The sequence below is a fragment of the Sebastes umbrosus genome, chromosome 2 (genome assembly GCF_015220745.1).
Source record: "Sebastes umbrosus isolate fSebUmb1 chromosome 2, fSebUmb1.pri, whole genome shotgun sequence".
NCBI lineage: Eukaryota > Metazoa > Chordata > Actinopteri > Perciformes > Sebastidae > Sebastes > Sebastes umbrosus.
In genome coordinates, this window is record NC_051270.1 from 25409960 (window position 1) to 25430500 (window position 20541).

The 20541-nt window shown below is 38.4% G+C and overlaps 3 protein-coding genes across 4 annotated transcripts; 1 reads left to right on the forward strand and 2 right to left on the reverse strand.

Moving 5' to 3' along the window:
• Positions 1-792: 792 nt before the first annotated feature.
• sdhaf2 (succinate dehydrogenase complex assembly factor 2) lies at positions 793-5948 on the reverse strand. Its single transcript, XM_037748767.1, has 5 exons — positions 5899-5948; positions 5483-5579; positions 3709-3932; positions 2981-3090; positions 793-1394 (listed from the first exon to the last, which is right to left on the reverse strand). Exons 1-5 carry the CDS (start codon positions 5931-5933, stop codon positions 1264-1266), a joined length of 597 nt encoding a protein of 198 aa, XP_037604695.1. The 5' UTR covers positions 5934-5948; the 3' UTR covers positions 793-1263.
• LOC119475752 (cleavage and polyadenylation specificity factor subunit 7-like) lies at positions 5661-17500 on the forward strand. Its single transcript, XM_037748755.1, has 9 exons — positions 5661-6392; positions 10285-10485; positions 10700-10803; positions 11374-11519; positions 11626-11965; positions 12451-12554; positions 14655-14799; positions 14891-15111; positions 17156-17500. Exons 1-8 carry the CDS (start codon positions 6309-6311, stop codon positions 15105-15107), a joined length of 1341 nt encoding a protein of 446 aa, XP_037604683.1. The 5' UTR covers positions 5661-6308; the 3' UTR covers positions 15108-15111; positions 17156-17500.
• Positions 17501-17925: 425 nt separating this feature from the next.
• polr2l (RNA polymerase II, I and III subunit L) lies at positions 17926-20216 on the reverse strand. Of its 2 annotated transcripts, none has more exons than XM_037748779.1 (3): positions 20075-20216; positions 19454-19558; positions 17926-18201 (listed from the first exon to the last, which is right to left on the reverse strand). In XM_037748779.1, exons 2-3 carry the CDS (start codon positions 19546-19548, stop codon positions 18093-18095), a joined length of 204 nt encoding a protein of 67 aa, XP_037604707.1. In that variant the 5' UTR covers positions 19549-19558; positions 20075-20216; the 3' UTR covers positions 17926-18092. The 2 variants fall into 2 exon arrangements, with proteins under 2 accessions (XP_037604707.1, XP_037604714.1); XM_037748786.1 differs by lacking the exon at positions 20075-20216 and adding an exon at positions 19862-19976.
• Positions 20217-20541: the final 325 nt, after the last annotated feature.

A 20541-nucleotide genomic window follows, 5' to 3' on the forward strand; every position in this document is an offset into this window, starting at 1 on the left:
ATGGGTACATTAGGATTCTATGGGCGTACACACACACACACACACACATACACACACACACACACACACACAAGCAGGCTTGTCATCTGTTTTGAGATTCTGTGCACATCTCCTGGCCGGAGGGCATTTCCCTTCTGCTCTCAGTACAAGGTTCAACTGAACCAACATGACACACAGCCAGGCAAGAAATTCTCCCCACAGCCAACACACACTGATCCAGCAGTGGAGGAGAGAATTATAACCTTGTTTACATGGCTTTAAGCAAAAATATATGTGCTTTAATTGGAAACTCGGCTCGACAGAAAATTTCACTGATGCTCAGCCTCATAAAAGCTGTAATGAAAAAAACACACTGCCTGCCTTTTCCATGGCTTACATCCTCTTCATCCTTAAATGCAGTAATGTAATAACAGTGTGGTGATTTGCTTTTGGTTTTTCAGGCAGCTTGTACCTCAGATTTCATCATTTATACGTCTCTGCATAAAGGCTTTAGGCATTCATATAAATATGTCAGCTATGGATTGATGTTTTCACATTGCACCCTGCATGAGAGATAAGGTATGTGAGATATGTGTTTTTTCTAGGTGACCCATTTGCCACAGAAAATCAGCAGGTGCTTCAATTTTGACCGTCACTGAAAATAAGGTGATCTGCTTCCATCTGGTGTCCGTGTACTGATACTGCAGGCAACCTTTGTTACGCAACAAAGACTGTCATTCATGGTCACCTCCAGTGTGTTATTTAACCCTCTGCCTCTGGTATGTGAAAATAATAATGAAAGTAGAAGAAATAGACAGTAGAGCATTAACATTTATTAAATAACCCATAATGTCTGTAATATCTGCAGTAAAATCATTGAACAGAACATAACAATTCAATAAGCTACACTAATGAGTGAGTCTTTCTGTTTAACTGGCTGGTGTAGAAACAGATTATCAGCTTGTATCTATTCATCACAGCTGTCTTATTCAGTATGCATCTCACACATTCAGCACTTTTAATGTACAGGCTTTAATCAGAAATGTACAGTACAATTATTCAGAGCACCTTCCTAATATTGTGTTGCATCAATCTTTTCTCGATCCACAGACTTCCGTCAGCTTCCACGTATTTTCTTCTCCTTATAATGACCGACTGGAGTTGGCAGAGGAAACAGATGGCAACAGCTGACCTCTGAAGGGTTTTTCTGGTGGGTTGTGATGATGACTGATATTTCCCCTCGTGTCCCACCCAAAACGAGTCTCTGAGAAGGTCTAAAGGACCTCATTGGCTTTCCTTATCCAGGTACTCCAAGTTGGGTGCATTTAACCTCTGTTCTTGGTTGCGGTTCTTTGTGAACTCCTTCAGCATATCCATGACCTCTCCTTGGTAAACGTCAGGGGTGGGCTGAGCTTCTGTTAGCACAAAGAGAGCAGGTTTAATTATGACAGATGGCTGGAGATCAATGAGCACACAGAGGGGAGCCCCTCTGACATCACCTTCATCTATTTTAGGACAAGCTGAGAACAAAAAGCTGAAACGCTGACGTCGGCTGATTCAACATGATCTTTCACTGCTGACGATAATAAAAAAGAAAATGCACCTGAACGTTTGTATTTGTTTCATATTGTAGCAATGAGAAAGCAAAATTATGATCCGTCCCACAGCCAACAATAGGCATCTCTGCAGAAGACATTCGATTCCTGTGTTTCAGGTCTCTCCTGGTATTTTTAATGCCTCGCACAGAGCTCATTCAAAGCATCTCAGTGGTCGTGTCGGACTTTGGAAATGCTCTTTTATTTATCTAAAGATGGAAACCATCTCTGTTAATAATTTGAAGTTATAAAAGTGAATTTGTTTCAGTGAAGTCAGCCTGCCTGCAACAGTTTTTGTTTGGTTTTTCAGAATGGTGCTGCCAACTGGACGTGTTGAAGCTGTTTTCTGTTTTCAGCTGCTCTGCACAACAAAACAGACACATAATTGAATCAAATTAGAGAAAATTAGGCGAATAAAGTGTTATGTTATAACTGGGACAGTGAATGAGCTCCCAGGATGAAGTCTGAGCAAAAAAAGGAAACGGTGAAAAGACTGCAAGTCCATTTGTAAGCAGAGCAGTGATTTAATTATTTCAGCATCATCAGCCATGAATGATTGTCAGTTTAAAAAACAAGGCTTTTTGTAATTATTATACCCGCTGGAGTTTTCTACATTTTGATGTGTTACAGACTGAATGTAAAAAGGAGCAAGTCTGATTTCTTTGTTGCTGTTAACACATTTATTCGCAATTTGTGTAAATAGTAATATCACTTAAAGCTGCAGTGGGTAGAATTGGAGCAAAAATGATTTAAGTTATTTTTATAAAACGGTCAGTATATCCTGAGAGTAGTGCATGAGACAGGTAATCTGAAAAAAATGATGTGCCTCTGTGTCCTCCGGTGCTCCTAATGGCATCTGCAGGATTTCACAGACGGGAGGAAAACAACCAATCAGAGCCGAGCTGGAGCCTGCCGTCTCTGAGCAGCTGTCAATCACTCGCGAACTCCGATCAAACTAAGCAGCGCTGATCAAATATGAATCAATATTCTGTTACTGTAATGCCTATTTCTTGCCTCAAATGTTTTCAGAAACATCTTGTAGTGTACTGTTTAGCTGTAAAATGAAAAAGTTTGTGACCCGGCAGCTGAGGATCAGTTGAGGAAATACCAAGCACCGCCCACCAGCCGGCGCACAGCCAATAGGAACGCTCTCTCTGAAATGACCTGTGATTGGCCAAAATCTCCCATTACGGGCTAGATTTTTTATTAGGCAATCTTTGCCCAATGATGCAAAAAATATACTGCCTACTGCCACTTTAAGTATATCGAAACTCACTTAAGTGTCTGAAATGTCTCTTGACTGGAGACTATCTGTTGCGAGCTCTCTCACAAATGAATTGAATGCATTATGTCTACTGTACTCTATGTGAGGCAATATCATGTCTGAGGAGAAACTATTCTCTCACCTGTTGCCCAGTAGTAGATGTCCCAGTCATTGCTCGGTTCATTAATCAGTCTGTCATACTGCAGCAGCTGGGTGTCGCTCATTGTGTTCAGGTATTGCTTTGCAAAAAGGCTGCGAGAAGAGAGATGGAGAATTCAATTCAGTCTTTTCTCTAAAAGGAAAGTCATGGTTACTGGTAATTATGAGTGGCTGGTGAATGAACTGCACACCGGGAACTACTTCTTCTTTGGGTTCCTTTGCGATGCAATACTGCCCCCTTCTGGTTTTAGTCCTTATCAATGTCCCATTGTTATATATTGGTTTAATTAGTCCGGAGGCTCCATCTTCTGTCCTTCCCACTACCTCTATACTATAAAATACTTTTTACACTGGTCTCTAATAACACTAATCTCTCTACCGTCTTTCTACATGACATAAATACATGTTTTACCATCCCTGCCTCCTGACACTGCTCACAATGACCTGTAGGATGATTTCCTACAATGAAAAGTATGCTTTTATGATTATCATTCTGCGTTTTGTTGCCTGATCTTTCCTATTTCCATTCTCACCCTATTCTACACTGTGAATAAGGAAGTAAATGTAAAAACTCTTAAAGGTACAAAAGAAACTTGAAACATACCTGCACTATACCACTGAAGTGTGTGTGAGGTAAAAAAAAAAAAAAAAATCACTAAAATGGCTAGATGACAGACAGATAAGAGAAAAAAAATAGTTCAATTTAACAACCTGAGCAAAATACAGTTCTCCAGCATGCCCCTCTTGCGACTCTCATACAGCAGGCGTCGCTTCTTGATGTCAGCAGGCTCGCCGGGCCTCTCCTCCCAAGGAGGTAGAGGGATCTCAATCAGGTCTCCCCTGGTGTCATCTGGCGATTCTCCACGGTAACCACGAGATGATACCAGCCCTGTGGCTGCCGATCTCCAAGCCGCCTGGCACATACCGGTCACCAGCTGACAGGCAACAAACACACAGGATTGAGCAATAACTAGTACCTTGTGTTGTATAATCAAAACATGGGATGGGTGGAACAGTAGAAGACAGTGCTGTTGTTGAGCTGACATATCTCCCTTTGTTGTCCTTGCTATCATATTTATGTAACGAGGTGCATGTCTGAATGGGGCTTTATATAGATTACATGAGACGTAACTTTCGCGTCTAAAATATTATACTTTTATAAAGCCGAAGGCTTATAAGAAATGGTACTTCAGAATCAGTTTTATTTGCCAATTACATACATACAAGGAATTTGATTCTGTTTTTTATGCATCTCTCTCAATGTACTTACACAGAAATAGAAATAGCAGCAAGGGCAAATAAATGTAAGGAATAGACAGGACTGTTATGTACACAAGTAGTGAAAAATAGGTGTATATATAAATATATATATATATAAAGAGCACCAATGACAAACAATAAAATAAGAAATAAAACATCTATATGCAAGTCAAGTGTTCTGTAAGTTGTAAACTATACAAATAGTGCAAAGAAATAAATACTGAATGGATATACATGGACTGGATGTTTATGTACAGTATGTAAAGATGCATACTGAATACAGTGTGTAGGATTTATAATAGCAGTGACGGATGATATGTACATATTTTTAAAAAGTTTGTGCATTAAAGACTGTAAGAATTGTACTTATAACAGCAGCAGTGGATATTTTGGTGTACTTAAGGGTTTTAGGGACTGTGTTTTGTTGTTTTAATTTTGTATCTCCAATTATTAATTTTAATTTTATTTAATTGTGACAAGAAGACGTCTTTATACTGTCTGAAATATGCAAAATGTGAGTCACAATGAGACCAAACAATTGTAGGTATTTTATGTAATTTAGGTTTGCTCTTTTATCTTTATATATATATATATATATATATATATATATATATATATATATATATATATATATATATATATATATATATATTTACCCAGCAATCCACTCAAATATTTTGGTATTTACTTTGCACACTGTGTTTTTGCTGTGTTGAAGAGTGTGTTTCTTAACACTAAAAATTTGTCTGTGCAAAAACACAGTGGATTAAAGAAAAATATCAATATCGATTAAAGAAAAGAAGCTGAAGGTAAATTATACTTTACAGTGTGTGTGAATGTAAAAACATGCACAAATCCAACTATACTTCTTCCTTACATTAATGCAGCTAAAAGTGGTTTCTAATAGATAAATCAGTTCAGTTAGGCTACATTTAAAATCAGTACACTGAAGAAGAGGTTACACAACAGCCCAGGCTGCCCTGTTGTACAACACTTTACTATACTGGGTTGTACAGCTGTCCTCCAGCAGGACACGCTTTACATTCATCCTACATTATCAAAACAACTGAGTTTAAGAATCCAGGCTAGTTATTTCACTACAACATTAATACATTATTGCATTAGATCTCTCAACAGTCCTCGAGTGAACTACAGCAACAGAACTATAGCAACAAATGTACAAACACATGTGCCCTTTAATAAGAGATATTAAGCGATAACTCACCCTCTTCGCCACGACAGAAGCCAGCATGTTAACCCTCTTTCTCGTAGCGTTGAGAGACTTCTTGGTGAGCTGCTTCTCCTCCTGCTGCTTCAGATGTCTGAAAGTCAAAACACACACAATTACACAAGCAGGTTTCAGATTACACGGAACTCTAACGAGGGAGGACCGGAAGCAGCGCAACACACACACATGACGCCATATTGCTACGGTAACAGTAATGTTTAGCCACAAGGAAAACACAAAATAGTCCCCCTCAACGTGGTGGTACATTAAATTATTGTTAGTTAATTACCGTATGTAGAGTTATATTTTTACAATCACTAATAAGCATTTAAAAATAATCTTTTCACTGTAGGAACCAATGTCGTTTGTTGTTGTTTTGTTGTTAACCGGTAGATATTTCTGACGCACTCAACTGTTCACGTTCGGTTAGCACTAGCGTTGTTAGCATTAGCTGAGCAGAGAAGCTAGCTCATAGTAAACAATCTGTGTGTTTACTCATACATGAAAGCATGTATAGTGAAAGCGCTCATTAAAACATCACTTCTAGACGTATGTCCGCTTGTCGTATTGTCGGGTTATCCTCTTATTGATCTGATTGAGTCGGTAGTTAACGTGTTTATCGAGCTGCTCGTCGGTTAACGTTCAGGTAACGTTGGAAACAAGGCGTGACGTCAACAGATCGATATCCTACAGAGTATATAGACACAGTAGTCACCTGTTGTTGTTGGTATGCAACGATAATCTGCTAAGTGTGAACCCGAACACTGACCACACACCTGAACTAGCTGCAGTAGCTTCAGCTGGACCCTCTTAGGCCCACGGGATGGCTGCTGGACCTGCAGCCGGACCAAGTACCTCCAACAAGGACCTCATAGACCTGTACGGGGACCTGAACCAGAACGACGAGGTGAGGCTGGTGGTTACTATTTCATTTGTAATGGCAGCAAATGCATCAGTGAGTAGCAGCATGAGGAGTGTAACAGTAGATGGAAAGTTGTTGTTGGTACCTTGACTTTCTTATTCAGGCATTCATAACCTCAGGTATCATCCAGTCCATAAAGTCTCTCCATCTTCATGTGAAGTTGTGCTGCTGTATTCAATTCAAACTGTATTGCAGCCTCAAGGTCCATATAAGAAAACAGAAAATACATTACATATAATACATTACAATACAGGAAGCATAGGAGTGTAACTGTGGATGTAAAGTTGACTTGGGATTTGCATGTCTTGATTTGGGACTTGTGCATCAGTGAGAGCAGCATAGGAGTGTAACAGTAGATGTAAAGTTCAGGCATTCATAGCCTCAGGTATCATCCAGTCCATAAAGTCTCTCCATCTTCATGTGAAGTTGTGCTGCTGTATTCAATTCAAACTGTATTGCAGACTCAAGGTCCAGATAAGAAAAAAGAAAAAAACAATACATTACATATAATACATTACAATACAGGAAGCCTAGGAGTGTAACTGTGGATGTAAAGTTGACTTGGGATTAGCATGTCTTGACTTGGGACCTGACTGTCTTGATTTGGGACTTGTGCATCAGTGAGAGCAGCATAGGAGTGTAACAGTAGATGTAAAGTTCAGGCATTCATAGCCTCAGGTATCAGTATCATCCAGTCCATGAAGTCTCCATCTTCATGTGAAGTTGTGCTGCTGAATTCAATTCAAACTTTATTGCAGCCTCAAGGTCCAGATAAGAAAAAAGAAAAAAACAACAACAATACATTACATATAATACATTACAATACAGGAAGCACTATAACAAAGTCATGATTAAAAGATATTACAAATATAAATATATACATACATCAATGCCTTATATATAAAGAACTATACCAGTGCCTCCACAGCTGTGATTGGTACTGTGTAGTGCTAAATGCATCAGTGAGTAGCAGCATAGGAGTGTAACTGTGGATGTAAAGTTGTTGTTGGCACCTTGACTTTCTTATTCAGGCATTCATAGCCTCAGGTATCAGTTGATCATCAAGTCCATAAAGTCTCCATCTTCATGTGAAGTTGTGCTGCTGTATTCAATTCAATTCAATTCAATTCAATTCAAACTTTATTGCAGACTCAAGGTCCAGATAAGAAAAAAGAAAAAAGAAAAAACAACAATACATTACATATAATACATTACAATACAGGAAGCACTATAAAAAGTCATGATTAAAAGATATTACAAATATAAATATATACATACATCACTGCGTTACATATAAAGAACTATACCAGTGCCTCCACAGCTGTGAATGTAAAATAAAACAACTTCAATGACAGTCCTCGTTTTCATAGCCTCAGGTATCAGTGTCATCAAGTCCATGAAGTCTCCATCTTCATTTGAAGTTGTGCTGCTGTATTCAATTAAATTCAAACTTTATTGCAGACTCAAGGTCCAGATAAGAAAAAAGAAAAAGAAAAAACAACAATGCATTACATATAATACATTACAATACAGGAAGCACTATAAAAAGTCATGATTAAAAGATATTAAAAATATTTCAGAAGGATCACTGTCACACTTATTTTGGCACGGTCCAACAGTGAGTAGCAGCATAGGAGTGTAAGTGTGGATGTTAAGTTGTTGGCACCTTGACTGTCTTATTATTCAGGCATTCATAGCCTCAGGTATCAGTGTCATCAAGTACATAAAGTCTCCATCTTCGTCTGAAGTTGTGCTGCTGTATTCAATTCAATTCAAACTTTAATGCAGACTCAAGGTCCAGATAAGAAAAAAGAATAAAAACAATAACAATACATTACATATAATACATTACAATACAAGAAGCACTATAAAAAGGTTGTGATTAAAAGATATTAAAAATATTTCAGAAGGATCACTGTCACACTTATTCTGGCACTGTCCATCAGTGATTAGCAGCATAGGAATGTAACATCAGATGTAAAGTTGTTGGCACCTTGACTTTCTTATTCAGGCATTCATAGCCTCAGGTATCAGTATCATCAAGTCCATAAAGTCTCCATCTTCATGTGAAGTTGTGCTGCTGTATTGTGTGTGTTGCATTCCCCAGAGTAGAAAATCAAATGCATGCAAAAATCAAGTTGCATTTCTTTATTTCTTTAGTCTTTATGTTCTGCCAAAACCCATGTAGCCCATTAATAGTCAATTCCAGATAGTATGGGAATAATCCCATGTAACTCCATACTCCCTGCAGCTGCTGACAAGCCCTAAAATTTGTATTTCCTCTGCTAGTGTATTGTTTATTTATGCTCTACACATTGAGGGTTGAGGATGACAGTATATTAGGGATGCACGATTTTGAAAAAATGTCTAATTGATTATTTTGACTGACATGGGAATGATAATTTTTACATCATTATACACATTTTCATTGAAAAACATTAAAGTGGATTTTTGCTGGGATCTGTACTAGGGATGCACCGATACCGGGACAGATATCTGGCCGATACTGACTCAAATAGCTGGACCGGATATCTGTGACAATGGGGCCGATCTATTCAATTAAATTGTATGTTTATATACTATATACATTAAATGCTGGAATTTTAATTCCTCTTTACGTTTTGACCAATTTGTTGCTGCATTAAAAAGGTTTACACTTGTAATTCCTGTTAATTTTGAAGATTTGTTACCAAGTTGCCGGTGTAAGATTTATTATTTTAATCATAAATGACAATAAATAAATTTATATCTATGTATTTATGGGCACATTTTGTTTTACAAAGTTAGGAAAGTAATAATTAAGTCAAGCCTGATGTTGTCTTACACATGAAAGAATGATCCCAGTCACTTCCACACAGTGAGGCATACAGCTTAATAATTAAACACTGGTATCTGATCGGTACTCTATCGGCCAATACCCAAAGCCCAGGTATCGCTATTGGTATCTGGACTGAAAAAGTCAGGTCGTTGCATCCCTAATCTGTTCTTTATGTCTGTAGACTATGATGGGTAGGATCTCTGCAGCACTACAATATTTAATTCAGATTGGTATTTTGACACGTTTACCTTTACAGGGGCGGCTGTGGCTCAGAGGGTCGAGCAGGTAGTCCACCAATCGGAAGGTCGGTTCGATACCCGGCTGCTCCGAGTCACATGTCGATGTGTCCTTGAGCAAGACACTTAACCCCAAATTGCTCCCGAAGGCATAGCCATCGGTGTGTGAATTAGTATTAAGATTAGATCCTAATGGGAAAAGTTGGCACCTTAGCAGCCTCTGCCATCAGTGTATGAATGTGTGTGTGAATGGGTGAATGCTGACATGTAGTGTAAAGCGCTTTGAGTGGTTGGAAGACTAGAAAAGTGCTATATAAAAGCAAGTCCATTTACCTTTAACAAATATTGCACCTTCTGCGATTTGTATATTACAATAGGCCATATTGCGACGTCGATAAAATTGATTCATTGTGTAGCCCTACAGTATATAACAGGCCAGGGATGCAAAACCGAACTGTTAAAAAAACGAACTGTTCAATGAGAAACCGAACCATGGGCCTGTTGAACCGTTGCATCACTGTTAAATACAGGCCTGCTAATTATTTGATGAGGTGCCAGAGACATATAAGATATATTATCTGACCATAGGCCTACTTGACCATTAAGTAGCCTGCCTTATTTCATGTATAAAATCAGTGTCATAGCGTCATATAATACAGAAATATTATTCATTACTATCAATCAGTCTATCTATTTATATATTGTGGAGTTCAAACACATTGGAAATGGTTATGTTTTTCTTCTCTTTAATGTGCAATGCAAACCGAACCGTTGCACCACTAATGTACAAGATGACTTAGTTACTTTTTTCTATCCCACACAGGATTTGGACAGAATCGCTGAAGCAAATGAACTTTATGATGCTGTTCTGACTGGCTCAGTCGATCGGGACAAGAAAGTCACTACAAATGTGCCTCAAAACAAGACGCCAACTAAAGACGAGGCTAAACCAACAACACTGAAAAGCCAACAAGGAAGACACTCACTGAGGAGACTGGCTTTATATGTTGGAAATTTTCCCTGGGTGAGTAACAGCCTCTCTGTATTAATGTTGAGTACATTTTTATTGTATTGTCCAATACCAGTCATGTTGTTTTGTCCACGTGGACTTGCAGAACACCGATTACATAAAACAGAACGGAGAAATAAATTCCCCTATACAATCAAGATCACGAGTAACTCTCTATCCTCCTGTCATTTTCTCACCCTCCTTTTCCTGAACCTGCTACTTCCTCCAGTGGACATCTGATAAGGACATCATATGTATGGCTCAAACGTTGGGTGTAAAGGACATCAAAGAGATCAAATTTGCTGAAAATAAAGCTAATGGCCAGTCAAGAGGGTGAGTGGTTGCACATCTGTTGTTTATAAAAAAATAAAACCCTATCCTGTAGGGCTGTCCCGAATACTATTTTTTGGGCTTCGAAGCTTCAGTAAGAAATAGTTGACGGTATTCGAAGCTTGGCGGAGCAGCGCGTCTTCTGTACTTCTGTCTGTTGGTCTCCATCTCCCCCGTTTCAGAGCCCGGGACAATGTCACTGCAGCACCATTGTACACACACGCACCTTTACACATAACAAACAGTGATGTCCGTCTGAGATTAACTAATAATTAATGTTGGATACAAATAATGTGGGATTATTCCTTATTTTATGGGCTTATTTTATGGGCTATTTGGGGATTTATACATTATTTGTACATACATATATAAATATATATGTTTCTAATTTGAATGTTGAATATCTTGGCAACGGTGAGGGCTTCAAAGCACTTGGGTCAGCCCTAATTTCCTGTGAATTGATTTATTTATTGTAAGAAAGGAAGCATGAGGGTTTTTTTTTTCGATTTATTAAAGATTTGATCTGTGACATGGTAGTCATGCATGTGTTGTTTCTTCTTCTGTGTAACACAGCTTCGCCGAAGTGGTGGTAACCTCAGAAGAGTCATTAAAAGTATTGTTGGAAAAAATACCCCAATGTGAGCTCAATGGGGACAGGATAGACTGTCGCTTCGCCACTCGACAGAACCTCAGTGTGTTTGAGGACATGGCAAATAAACGTAAGAGCACCACAATCCTAAGATTCTATTGAATTTACATCATATTGCAAAATGTCAGTATTACTGTCATCTTTCACTAAAACAATGTGTTTTCTGTTTTCTGTAGGTATACCCCTGCGTGTTAATTCCAAAGATGCTAAGGACTCAGAAACTTCAGAAAATATTCCCTCGTTATTATCACAGGAGCCCAGTCCTCCCCCTATACCTCCACTCTTTCCACCACATCCACTTGCAAACAGGTTTCCCTCATTACCCAACCCTTTCAATCATCCACCTCCTCCCTTCCCACATATGCCTCCAAACATCGCTCCACCCATGCCACCCCCTTTGTTCCCTCCTCCTCCAATCCACGTTCCCATCCAGCCATCTCCCAGTCTGCATGTAAATCCAGCATTCTTCAACCCAGCACAAGACGGACACAGCAGCAATGCCTACAGCCAACAAAAGTGAGAGCACACACTGTTTTATATTATAGCTACTGCAAAATCATAAACAGTAATATGTTTTGTTTCCCAATGACTTGCATTTATATAGCGCTTTTCTAGTTTTCCGACCACTTAAAGCGCTTTACACTACATGTCGGCATTCACCCATTCACACACATATTCGTACACTGATGGCATCAGCAGCCGGGGATCGAACCACCGACCTTCCGATTGGTTGACTACCTGTTCTACCCTCTGAGCCACAGTCGCCTCTATGAGATAAGATGATAATATTGATGTGGAAAGTGAATCTTTAAAGCAGCAAAAGACCAGGATACAGAGAGGAATGCAAAAGAATATGCAGCCAATAAAGTACATACATAGAACATATTAAGGATATCTTTGTCATATCAGTTATGAAAATAACTTGTATGGCAACAGTTATTTTTGAGTAATAACTTGTGGTGATGGTTAATAATTCTGTCAACAATCTGTGTATTTTTCAGTCACACACCTCGAAGTACAGACAGAGATTTTGAGGAACTGATGAACAGAAATAAAGCCGTTGCCAGCAGTGCCATCAGCAAGGCCGTGTCTGGAGCAACAGCTGGTGAGTACAGCTGATCACTTTCTGTAAAGTAGAAGAAAAAACACAGAACTTGATAAGCTGTGTGGAGAAAGGACAGGTCCCTAACAATGACTGACAAACATGGACAAAAATCTGTTCCCCAGCCCTCTTACAATAGAAATTGGAAGTAAATGGTATTTTATTATTTTATAGATAATATGAAATTGACTACAATATATAAACTAAGGCTGCAATTAATGATTATTTTCATTGTCGATTAATCTGTTGGATTATTTTCTCGATTAATTGATCAGTTGTTGGGTCTATAAATTGTCATAAAATGGTGAAAAAGATTACTTTACTGTCATAGAGGAGTAAAGAAACCAGAAAATATTCACATTTAAGAAGCTGGAATCTAATCAACTAATCGATTAATCGTGGCAGCTCTATTTTAAATCACCTTCAAAATGACAAAGCATAAATTAAAACTTTGAATTTATTAATGATAAAACACTAAAGTGTAAATACTGTGTGTCATTTATACAAGTACTCAGACCCTGTATTCAGTGCAGTTCTGCGTCAGTCATTTAAAGTCTCGGAAAACTTGGATTCAAATCTGAAATCTTTCTCTGCTACATAACATATTCATGACTAAATAGCAACAATCAAAATAAAAAACATTGGAAATAATTACCCTTTGTTATTCATTAAGAGTTTAAGTGCGCTTTCACAAGCCAACATTTAGTCCGTTTTAATCAAACTCTGGTGCGGTTCGTTTGGGCAGTTGTGAACGCAGTAATCGTACTCTGGTGTGGACCAAAACAACCGGTTCAAGAGCGCTTGCGAGAGGTGGTGGTGAACCAAAACACAGGCTGCGTGTGCGGGCATTTGCAACTGTTGAGATGGACACAGGTAAACGACGAACATGAGTGGGAGAGGACTGACCTGGACTTCTGCAGAAGGCTGATGTTTGCTTGACATCTGGGCCGAAGAGAACATACAGAATACGCTAAATAAAGTCTACAAAAATAGTGACGTTTATAAAGCCATTTGAGATAAACTGGAGGAGAAGGGATTTGTGCCGAGTCAAAGTAAACACACTTCGACAGCAATATATCAAAGTCTGTCATTCCCTGCATAGAAGTGGCAGCTCTCAAGACAAAAAAGATAAATTCGCTCCTTCGTACACGCCCCTCAGCAACTTCATTGTTCTATTAGGTCCGCATTGATTTGTGCACTGTGAAACCGAACCAGACTAAATGGAAAACCAACCAAAAGTATCGATTTCACTCTGATTCAGACTCGCCAAACGGACTATGGCTTGTGAAAGCGCCCTAAGACCTCAGCTAATCCGCTTCATTACTACTCTGTGGTTGTGGTTTGCTCTGATTTATTGACAGTGACCTGCTAACACAAGCAAACAACCACACAGCTGTCATCACATTTGATTCAAATGTTGGCATGGAAATACATGACATCACCTTTTTCCAACCAAGCCCTGCCCACTTCAAACCAGTGAGAAGAGCTCAGACAAAATACAGAAAATCTCTCTTGTAAACTCAACAAAATCATTGCACCTTTGACAGAAACATTAGGACTCCACTTAGAATAAGAAGCTGAAGAAGAAAGTAGGTTTTCAGAGCCTTCAAGTTCTCAGCTTTGCACACCAGTATTTGTCAGACTGGAACGGGAACATCTGTGAGTTCTTGTATTGTCAATTTCGATTTTCAGTGGGGCTCAAGACCAAGCTTCAACTGGCACACCAAGGAACAATGTGAGATTTGTCTCAAAGCTCCTTCGGCATTGTCTTGGGTGTGTGCTTTGGGTCATTGTAATCCTGAAAGGTGAATCCTCACCCCAGTCCAGACTTTGTGTGTTCTGGTGCAGCTTTTTTCAGGGGACCTCTCTGTATTTGTTTCTGTGTATTGATCCTTCAAACCAATATCAGTTGGTTGTCCAAAACCAACTGATATAGGTTCCAAGTCTTTTTGTAGCGTGAGCACAAATGGATGTGAGCTCTAGGATGTTTGGATGTGGAGGGTAAATGTCATCCTTTTTCAAACCTTTTTAGTAACCATAACCCTCAGAGCGTTAAAGTGCCTAAGTGTCTCTAATATCTCATTTCTCTAATTGCTAATGCAGGAGACTTGCGGGTGGCCATGGAGACGCTATTAACTGCCATTGCCATCATTAAGCAGTCCAGAGTGTACGGAGATGAACGATGCCAAGCCCTGGTCACCTCACTCAAAGACTGTCTAGTCTCTATCCAGGGCAACTATGGCTACAGGTTAGTGTAATTATGCATCTTGTTGTCCATACAGAAACCAAAAGCTCAGGATCAGTCAGTTATCACACAAAAATAACACATTTCTCTGAAGGAGTAGCAGTCGTTCTGGGGAAGACGAAAGAGACCGGGACAGGGGGCGCGACAGAGAGCGAGAGCGAGATAGAGAACGCGACAGAGAAGATTCTTCTGGTTGGGAAGGAATGTCTCGAAGACACAGACAACGTTCCCGGAGCGGGGAGAGAGACAAGGAACGCTCCCGGGAACGGGAACGGGAAAGGCACAGAGATCACAGAGACCGATACCGCTAACTTGGTAAGCTTTTAATACTTCATTTATATGCTTGTACTTTTTCATCCAACAGACCGTTTCATTATTTGGCGTGTGTTTTTTTTTTTTTTTTTTATCAGTTCCACTGTTGGGTTTCTTTGTACATTTTATCATATTGAGCTTCTGTGTTTTTAGATACATCAACAGAATAGACTGCCCAAAAACTCCTAAATGTAATGGGAGTGTAATATCACAGAGCCATACAGGAGTGTTGGTTGGTGTCTCTCATATGACATCCTTTATCTTGCTTGCTTAGTGAATTATTATCATAAAATATAGCAATAACAGTTATTGAGTAGCTCCACTACCTACAGATTTTGTATCCAAGCAAAGTTCACCATGTTCAACCCTCTGGACATCAGTCATGATCTTATTGTTTACAGTGTCTCAAATTCCATCATTATTGTTAAATATAACAATAACAATAAATGTCTACTGCAAAAAAAAAACGCAAAATCTTATCAAGTATATTTGTCAAATTACTAGTCAAAATATCACTTAACACTTAATATAAGACACAATCACCTAACAAGTAACATATCAGTGAGATATAGGGACTTGTTTTTAGACAATGCATCTTGAAAAAATATCATTTTTGAACACACAGCAATTCCTGATCCTAGTAAAATATAGCTCCAAATGAGTTTTTCCAGCTAATTACAACATCTCTTTTTATGTTGAAAGACTTAAATATTATAACTTATTTCAAGAAATCTTACCAAGCAAATTTTCACTTGTTCCACTGGCAGATTGTCTCACTTATTACAAGCAAATAACACCTTGTATTCATTTTCTTTTTACTTCAAAGTGTAACTAAAGTGGCCTTTTTCCCACTTGAGATCCCCAGACTGACTAACTCTTGATAACTCACTTGTAAATACTGAACTTGAGCAGACTTCCTCGAGTACTTCGCATCATTATAAATGGAATGAACTTCAAAGGGCATTTAAAACGTGTCACCCCATTGGATGAGTTTAAGCTTTTAATTTTGGACCTTTTTAATAGATGTCTGTGAGTGTTTCTGATGCTGTTTGAATGGGCTTATGTGTTACTGGCTGTGTTTTGTTGTGTCTTATCCATATGTCTACGGTCTTATCTCTGCTCTATTTCTTCTGCGGTGCTCGGGTCGCTCTTGCAAAACAAAAAGCTTCAACAAACATGATACAAAACTTGCTTCATATTATATTCCTGTGGTGGCATCAGCCAGTCTGTGAGGTAGAGAGTTATGAAATCACTGGAATATGACTGTCTGATAACACATTTTAAATAATCTTGTAGTTGTAATTGAATACAAAAAAAACTATTTTGTCAATGTAGTATTTATTAAATAACATGCATATCATTTTTCTTTGCTAAACTTCATTGTAGATGTCAGTACTGTCTGCATTTCTGTTATGTGATCAATTTCTATAAAACCTCCTGTATTTCTTCCTATATTTATTTATTTATATGGCTTAAGAGCGCAGACTGCTGGGTTTATTTGAAGGTTTTAAGCTGTCTAGGATAAACCGTTAAAAGAACTACAAGGCGTTGGCTCATAGTGCTATTTCAACGCCCCCAAAAGCTTTTTGACAGATTACGGTTCATGAAGTGAAGGTCGGTAGTTATTTTTAGTACAAAGTTCTTCCTGTGCAATGAACTGTTAAAAGTCTGCAACCCATTATGTCACCAGACCGTTAATACATCAACATCATCACATGTTTACAGTGTCTAATCAGCATGCATCTATGAATGGATCAAGCATGGCTAAAACTCAATGACATATGGAATATATAGTGAGGTGAAGCATATGTAGGACTTTAAGATATGTAAGAAAGCTCATCAGTCAATTAAAATGTTTATAATGTTCTATAGTTTTATTGATCACAGGAATTGGTAAAAAATGCTATTATAAATTGCCAGTAAGTATTACTGTAGTTTTAAGGATAATTAACACACGTTCTGAGGCTTTTGCTAAATTAAGCCCTTTACAGTCCATATTTGATTTGTGTAAATGTGGCTTTGAAAAGTATGCCTTTTTCCTCCCCAGACTGATGGAGTGTTTAAGTGTGAAGCTGAGCGAAGACAAGATTTTTTTTGTTTCTGCACCAAGTTGCATAAAAATCTGGACGAATCTAAGGTGAGACTGAAGATGTATCTCCAAAAGTCTAAAAGTGAAGTGTACTTTTTTTTTTTTTGTTCACCAGTCGTCTGTACATACTGGGACTTTTACCTGTTTTAGGAAAAAATGTGGTTGTAGATTTGTTGCTGGGACATCAGATTCCAATGCTTGCATGTGCAGGAACACCTCTTAATAACTTATGAAATACAGTGTAATGTTTATCACTTTCTTTTGTATTAAATCTAGATTAAAACACATCCCCTGAAAAAAATATAATTCCAGTGTTTTATTTCCTCAGACATTTAGGTTGTATTACATCTGCTGACTGAGGACTACAAAGATCTAATAAATACCTATATTTGTATTTTCATATACAGATAAAGACAGTAAAAACTGTTCAAACTTGAAGCCGTCAAAAGTGTTTCAGTGACTGAATACTTAATTGATCATTCTGACGTCTCTACGACCGAATCTGAGACAGTGATTCACATGGACTGAAAACGTTTTTGGTTAACCCAATTTTCCGAAGGTCTGTTTTGGGTATGTAGAAATAAGTAAAGACATTAGGTAAAATAATTGGCAGTAATTTTCTCTGAGGCATTGCTTTGCGCACTGACACAGCACGAGTGTGAGAACTAATTTTCCCCTTATAGTTCTGGTAGAAAGGTTGTGGTAACAGGATAAAACAGTAATACTGGTAACTGTCATTTTACAGCTTTATTTAGAAAAAAGGCATTATCAAATAGGTGCACAAATTAATGTTCCAAACGTATCCACTCTAGTTGCCATTTGTTGTCACATCAATATAATAACAGGGCTGTGGCATGGACAGATTGAATGTCCACAAAGTCCATGCCGGTCACAATCACTTCTCCAGTGGAGCATAATTCAACAATTTCTCAATAAGATCCACATGAGAAAGGAGCATCCGCCGACAGCAGTATCTCTTCAGGCCCAGGGCATCAAGGGCATCACTTAAGAGGGAGAGAGGAGGTAATGTTAGTCCTAATGCATGGCATACAGATCACTGGATGAACAAGTAAGGTATGCAGACAATAGTCAGGATAGCAGCGTAAATGGCCTCAGGTAATTGCTATGAGTCATTACATCATAACCCGAAACCTTGGAGGAAATTAACATACCGTGTGACAGATGAATAGACTGAAAGGTTTTGATGGTTTGCGTTTCTAATTCGCTGCTTCTTGAATTGTCTTTACTTTATCTTATTCACCATTTAAGTAATATATTGCCACCAACCACTATTTACTCCTAACAACATCTGGAGGTGTTGTGCAATGACAGAAACCAGCAGGTTTGGAGATCCCTATTAGCTTTTGCATAGCAGCAGCTATTCTTCCTGGGTTTAGTTTACATGGTGACAATACAAAAATACACATTCACACTACTCATCATACACTAACATAACACATCGTAATGCACGTCTACTGTAAATAAAACAATAACAGCTGACAGTTTAAATGACAAAAACACAAAGAAAATAGAAAGGCTCCGACTGAATCTATCATGATCTAACAGATAAATATCATTTAACATGGATGCCCATAATACCCTTACACACACCAAAGAATACTTATTAATTACTAAAGCTTCTTCTTAAGTAATGCTCTTTTAATGTTTTTTTTAAAACCATATATAGTATTTTGTTGTGCAATGTGAATTCCAGTCTTGCATTGCTCTGTATATTGCTTCACTTTGACCTGATTTGGTTTTGGATCTTGGTAAAGTAAAACAACCTGCAGCAGCATGCCTTGTGGAATAATTGTGTGTATCCGTACTAAAGGATAGTTTTTTGTAAAAACTAAATAAAAGGGAGTCTTTGTTGTTATGACATTCTTAATGAAAACCATCAATGAGTACAGAAATCTATTTTTCACTTCAGGTATTTTCTGAGGATCGGGGAGGATGGATGAACTCAGGATATATGTTATTTATTTTTTCAAAGAAAACATCTCTCACATCCTTACATTTTTCACAGCACAGTAAGAAGTGAGATTCTGTCTCCACCTCTCTTGTATAACAATGTGAACACAGCCTGGCCACCCTGGATAGTCTGTTCTGCCTGTGACGGCCTGTTTCTATGGCCAGGCTGTGTCCACTCAGTCTGTACATTTAAGTAATACATTGCCACGAATCACTATTTACTACTAACTACATCTGGAGGTGTTGTGCAATGACAGAAACCAGCAGGTAAGTTATGTATCTCACCCCTCAGTGTACTCTGCTTGTAGTAGGCCGAGGTATGCCTCCCACTTGTTACCCACGATCTTCCCACACGTGAAGCACCTGACAGGGATGATCATTGTCAGACACCTGAGGGACAGAGAGGCAGATCACCCTGTTAGCATTCATACAGGGAGTAATGCGGCAAAATAACTACATTCATTTTCACAAGAGGTGTTTTGGTTAACATATGCATTTGTTAGACTGTCTGTGAATAGTAAATGTATTAAGATTAACGCAGTTTATCCACCTGGGAAGTCGCGCTGTAACCCAGGTGTTGGCTATATCTGATAGCTAATGTCAATGTTTTGCTACATAGCTTAGCTTTAATTAACGTGGATTCTTTGAAAAGATTAACGCAGAATAAGTCTTAAGCTAGAGCAGTTACTGTACCTAGAAATGTTAATCTTAATGTTGTTTTTGCCAGAGTCAGGGAGCTAAATCCACATGGTTTAAACCAGCTACAGCAGACTAGCCACGAGATTAGCACAACACGAGCTAGTTAACTGTTAGCCGCCAATAACACGTTGCCACCAGTTCATTAATATTGGTTATTTAGCAGTCAAATAACAAAGTCTTTAAAAGAGTCAAGTTATATTTACTCACCGTTTACTTCTCTAGTTTACCTAGAGCTTAAATGTTGTTACTCTGAGAGAAACTAGCTGAGAGAGAGTGATGCTAACGTTAGCTCCTTCTTCTTCTTCTCCACAGCCGCAGTGACACTTCCGCTCTGGATCCTTCAAAATAAAAGCATGACTTAAGATAAGATGAGATATTCTTTTATTAGTCCTGCAGTGGGGAAGTTTGCAGTGTACAGCAGCAAAGGGGATAGTGCAAAAAACAAGATGCATCAGCTAACATAGTAAAAAAAAGAGCTAAACAAAGTGTAACAAAATATGAACCATTTAAATAGAAGGAAGTATAAAAATAGGAGCAGTATATACAGTATTGGCAATAAACAGACTATTAACAAAATTGCACAAGTGGAAAATGATATTGCACAGTGAGAATGAATGAAATTCCAACTGAAAATATCAGTGTTATTGTGGTCTACTGGGAGCAGTACTGGTTGT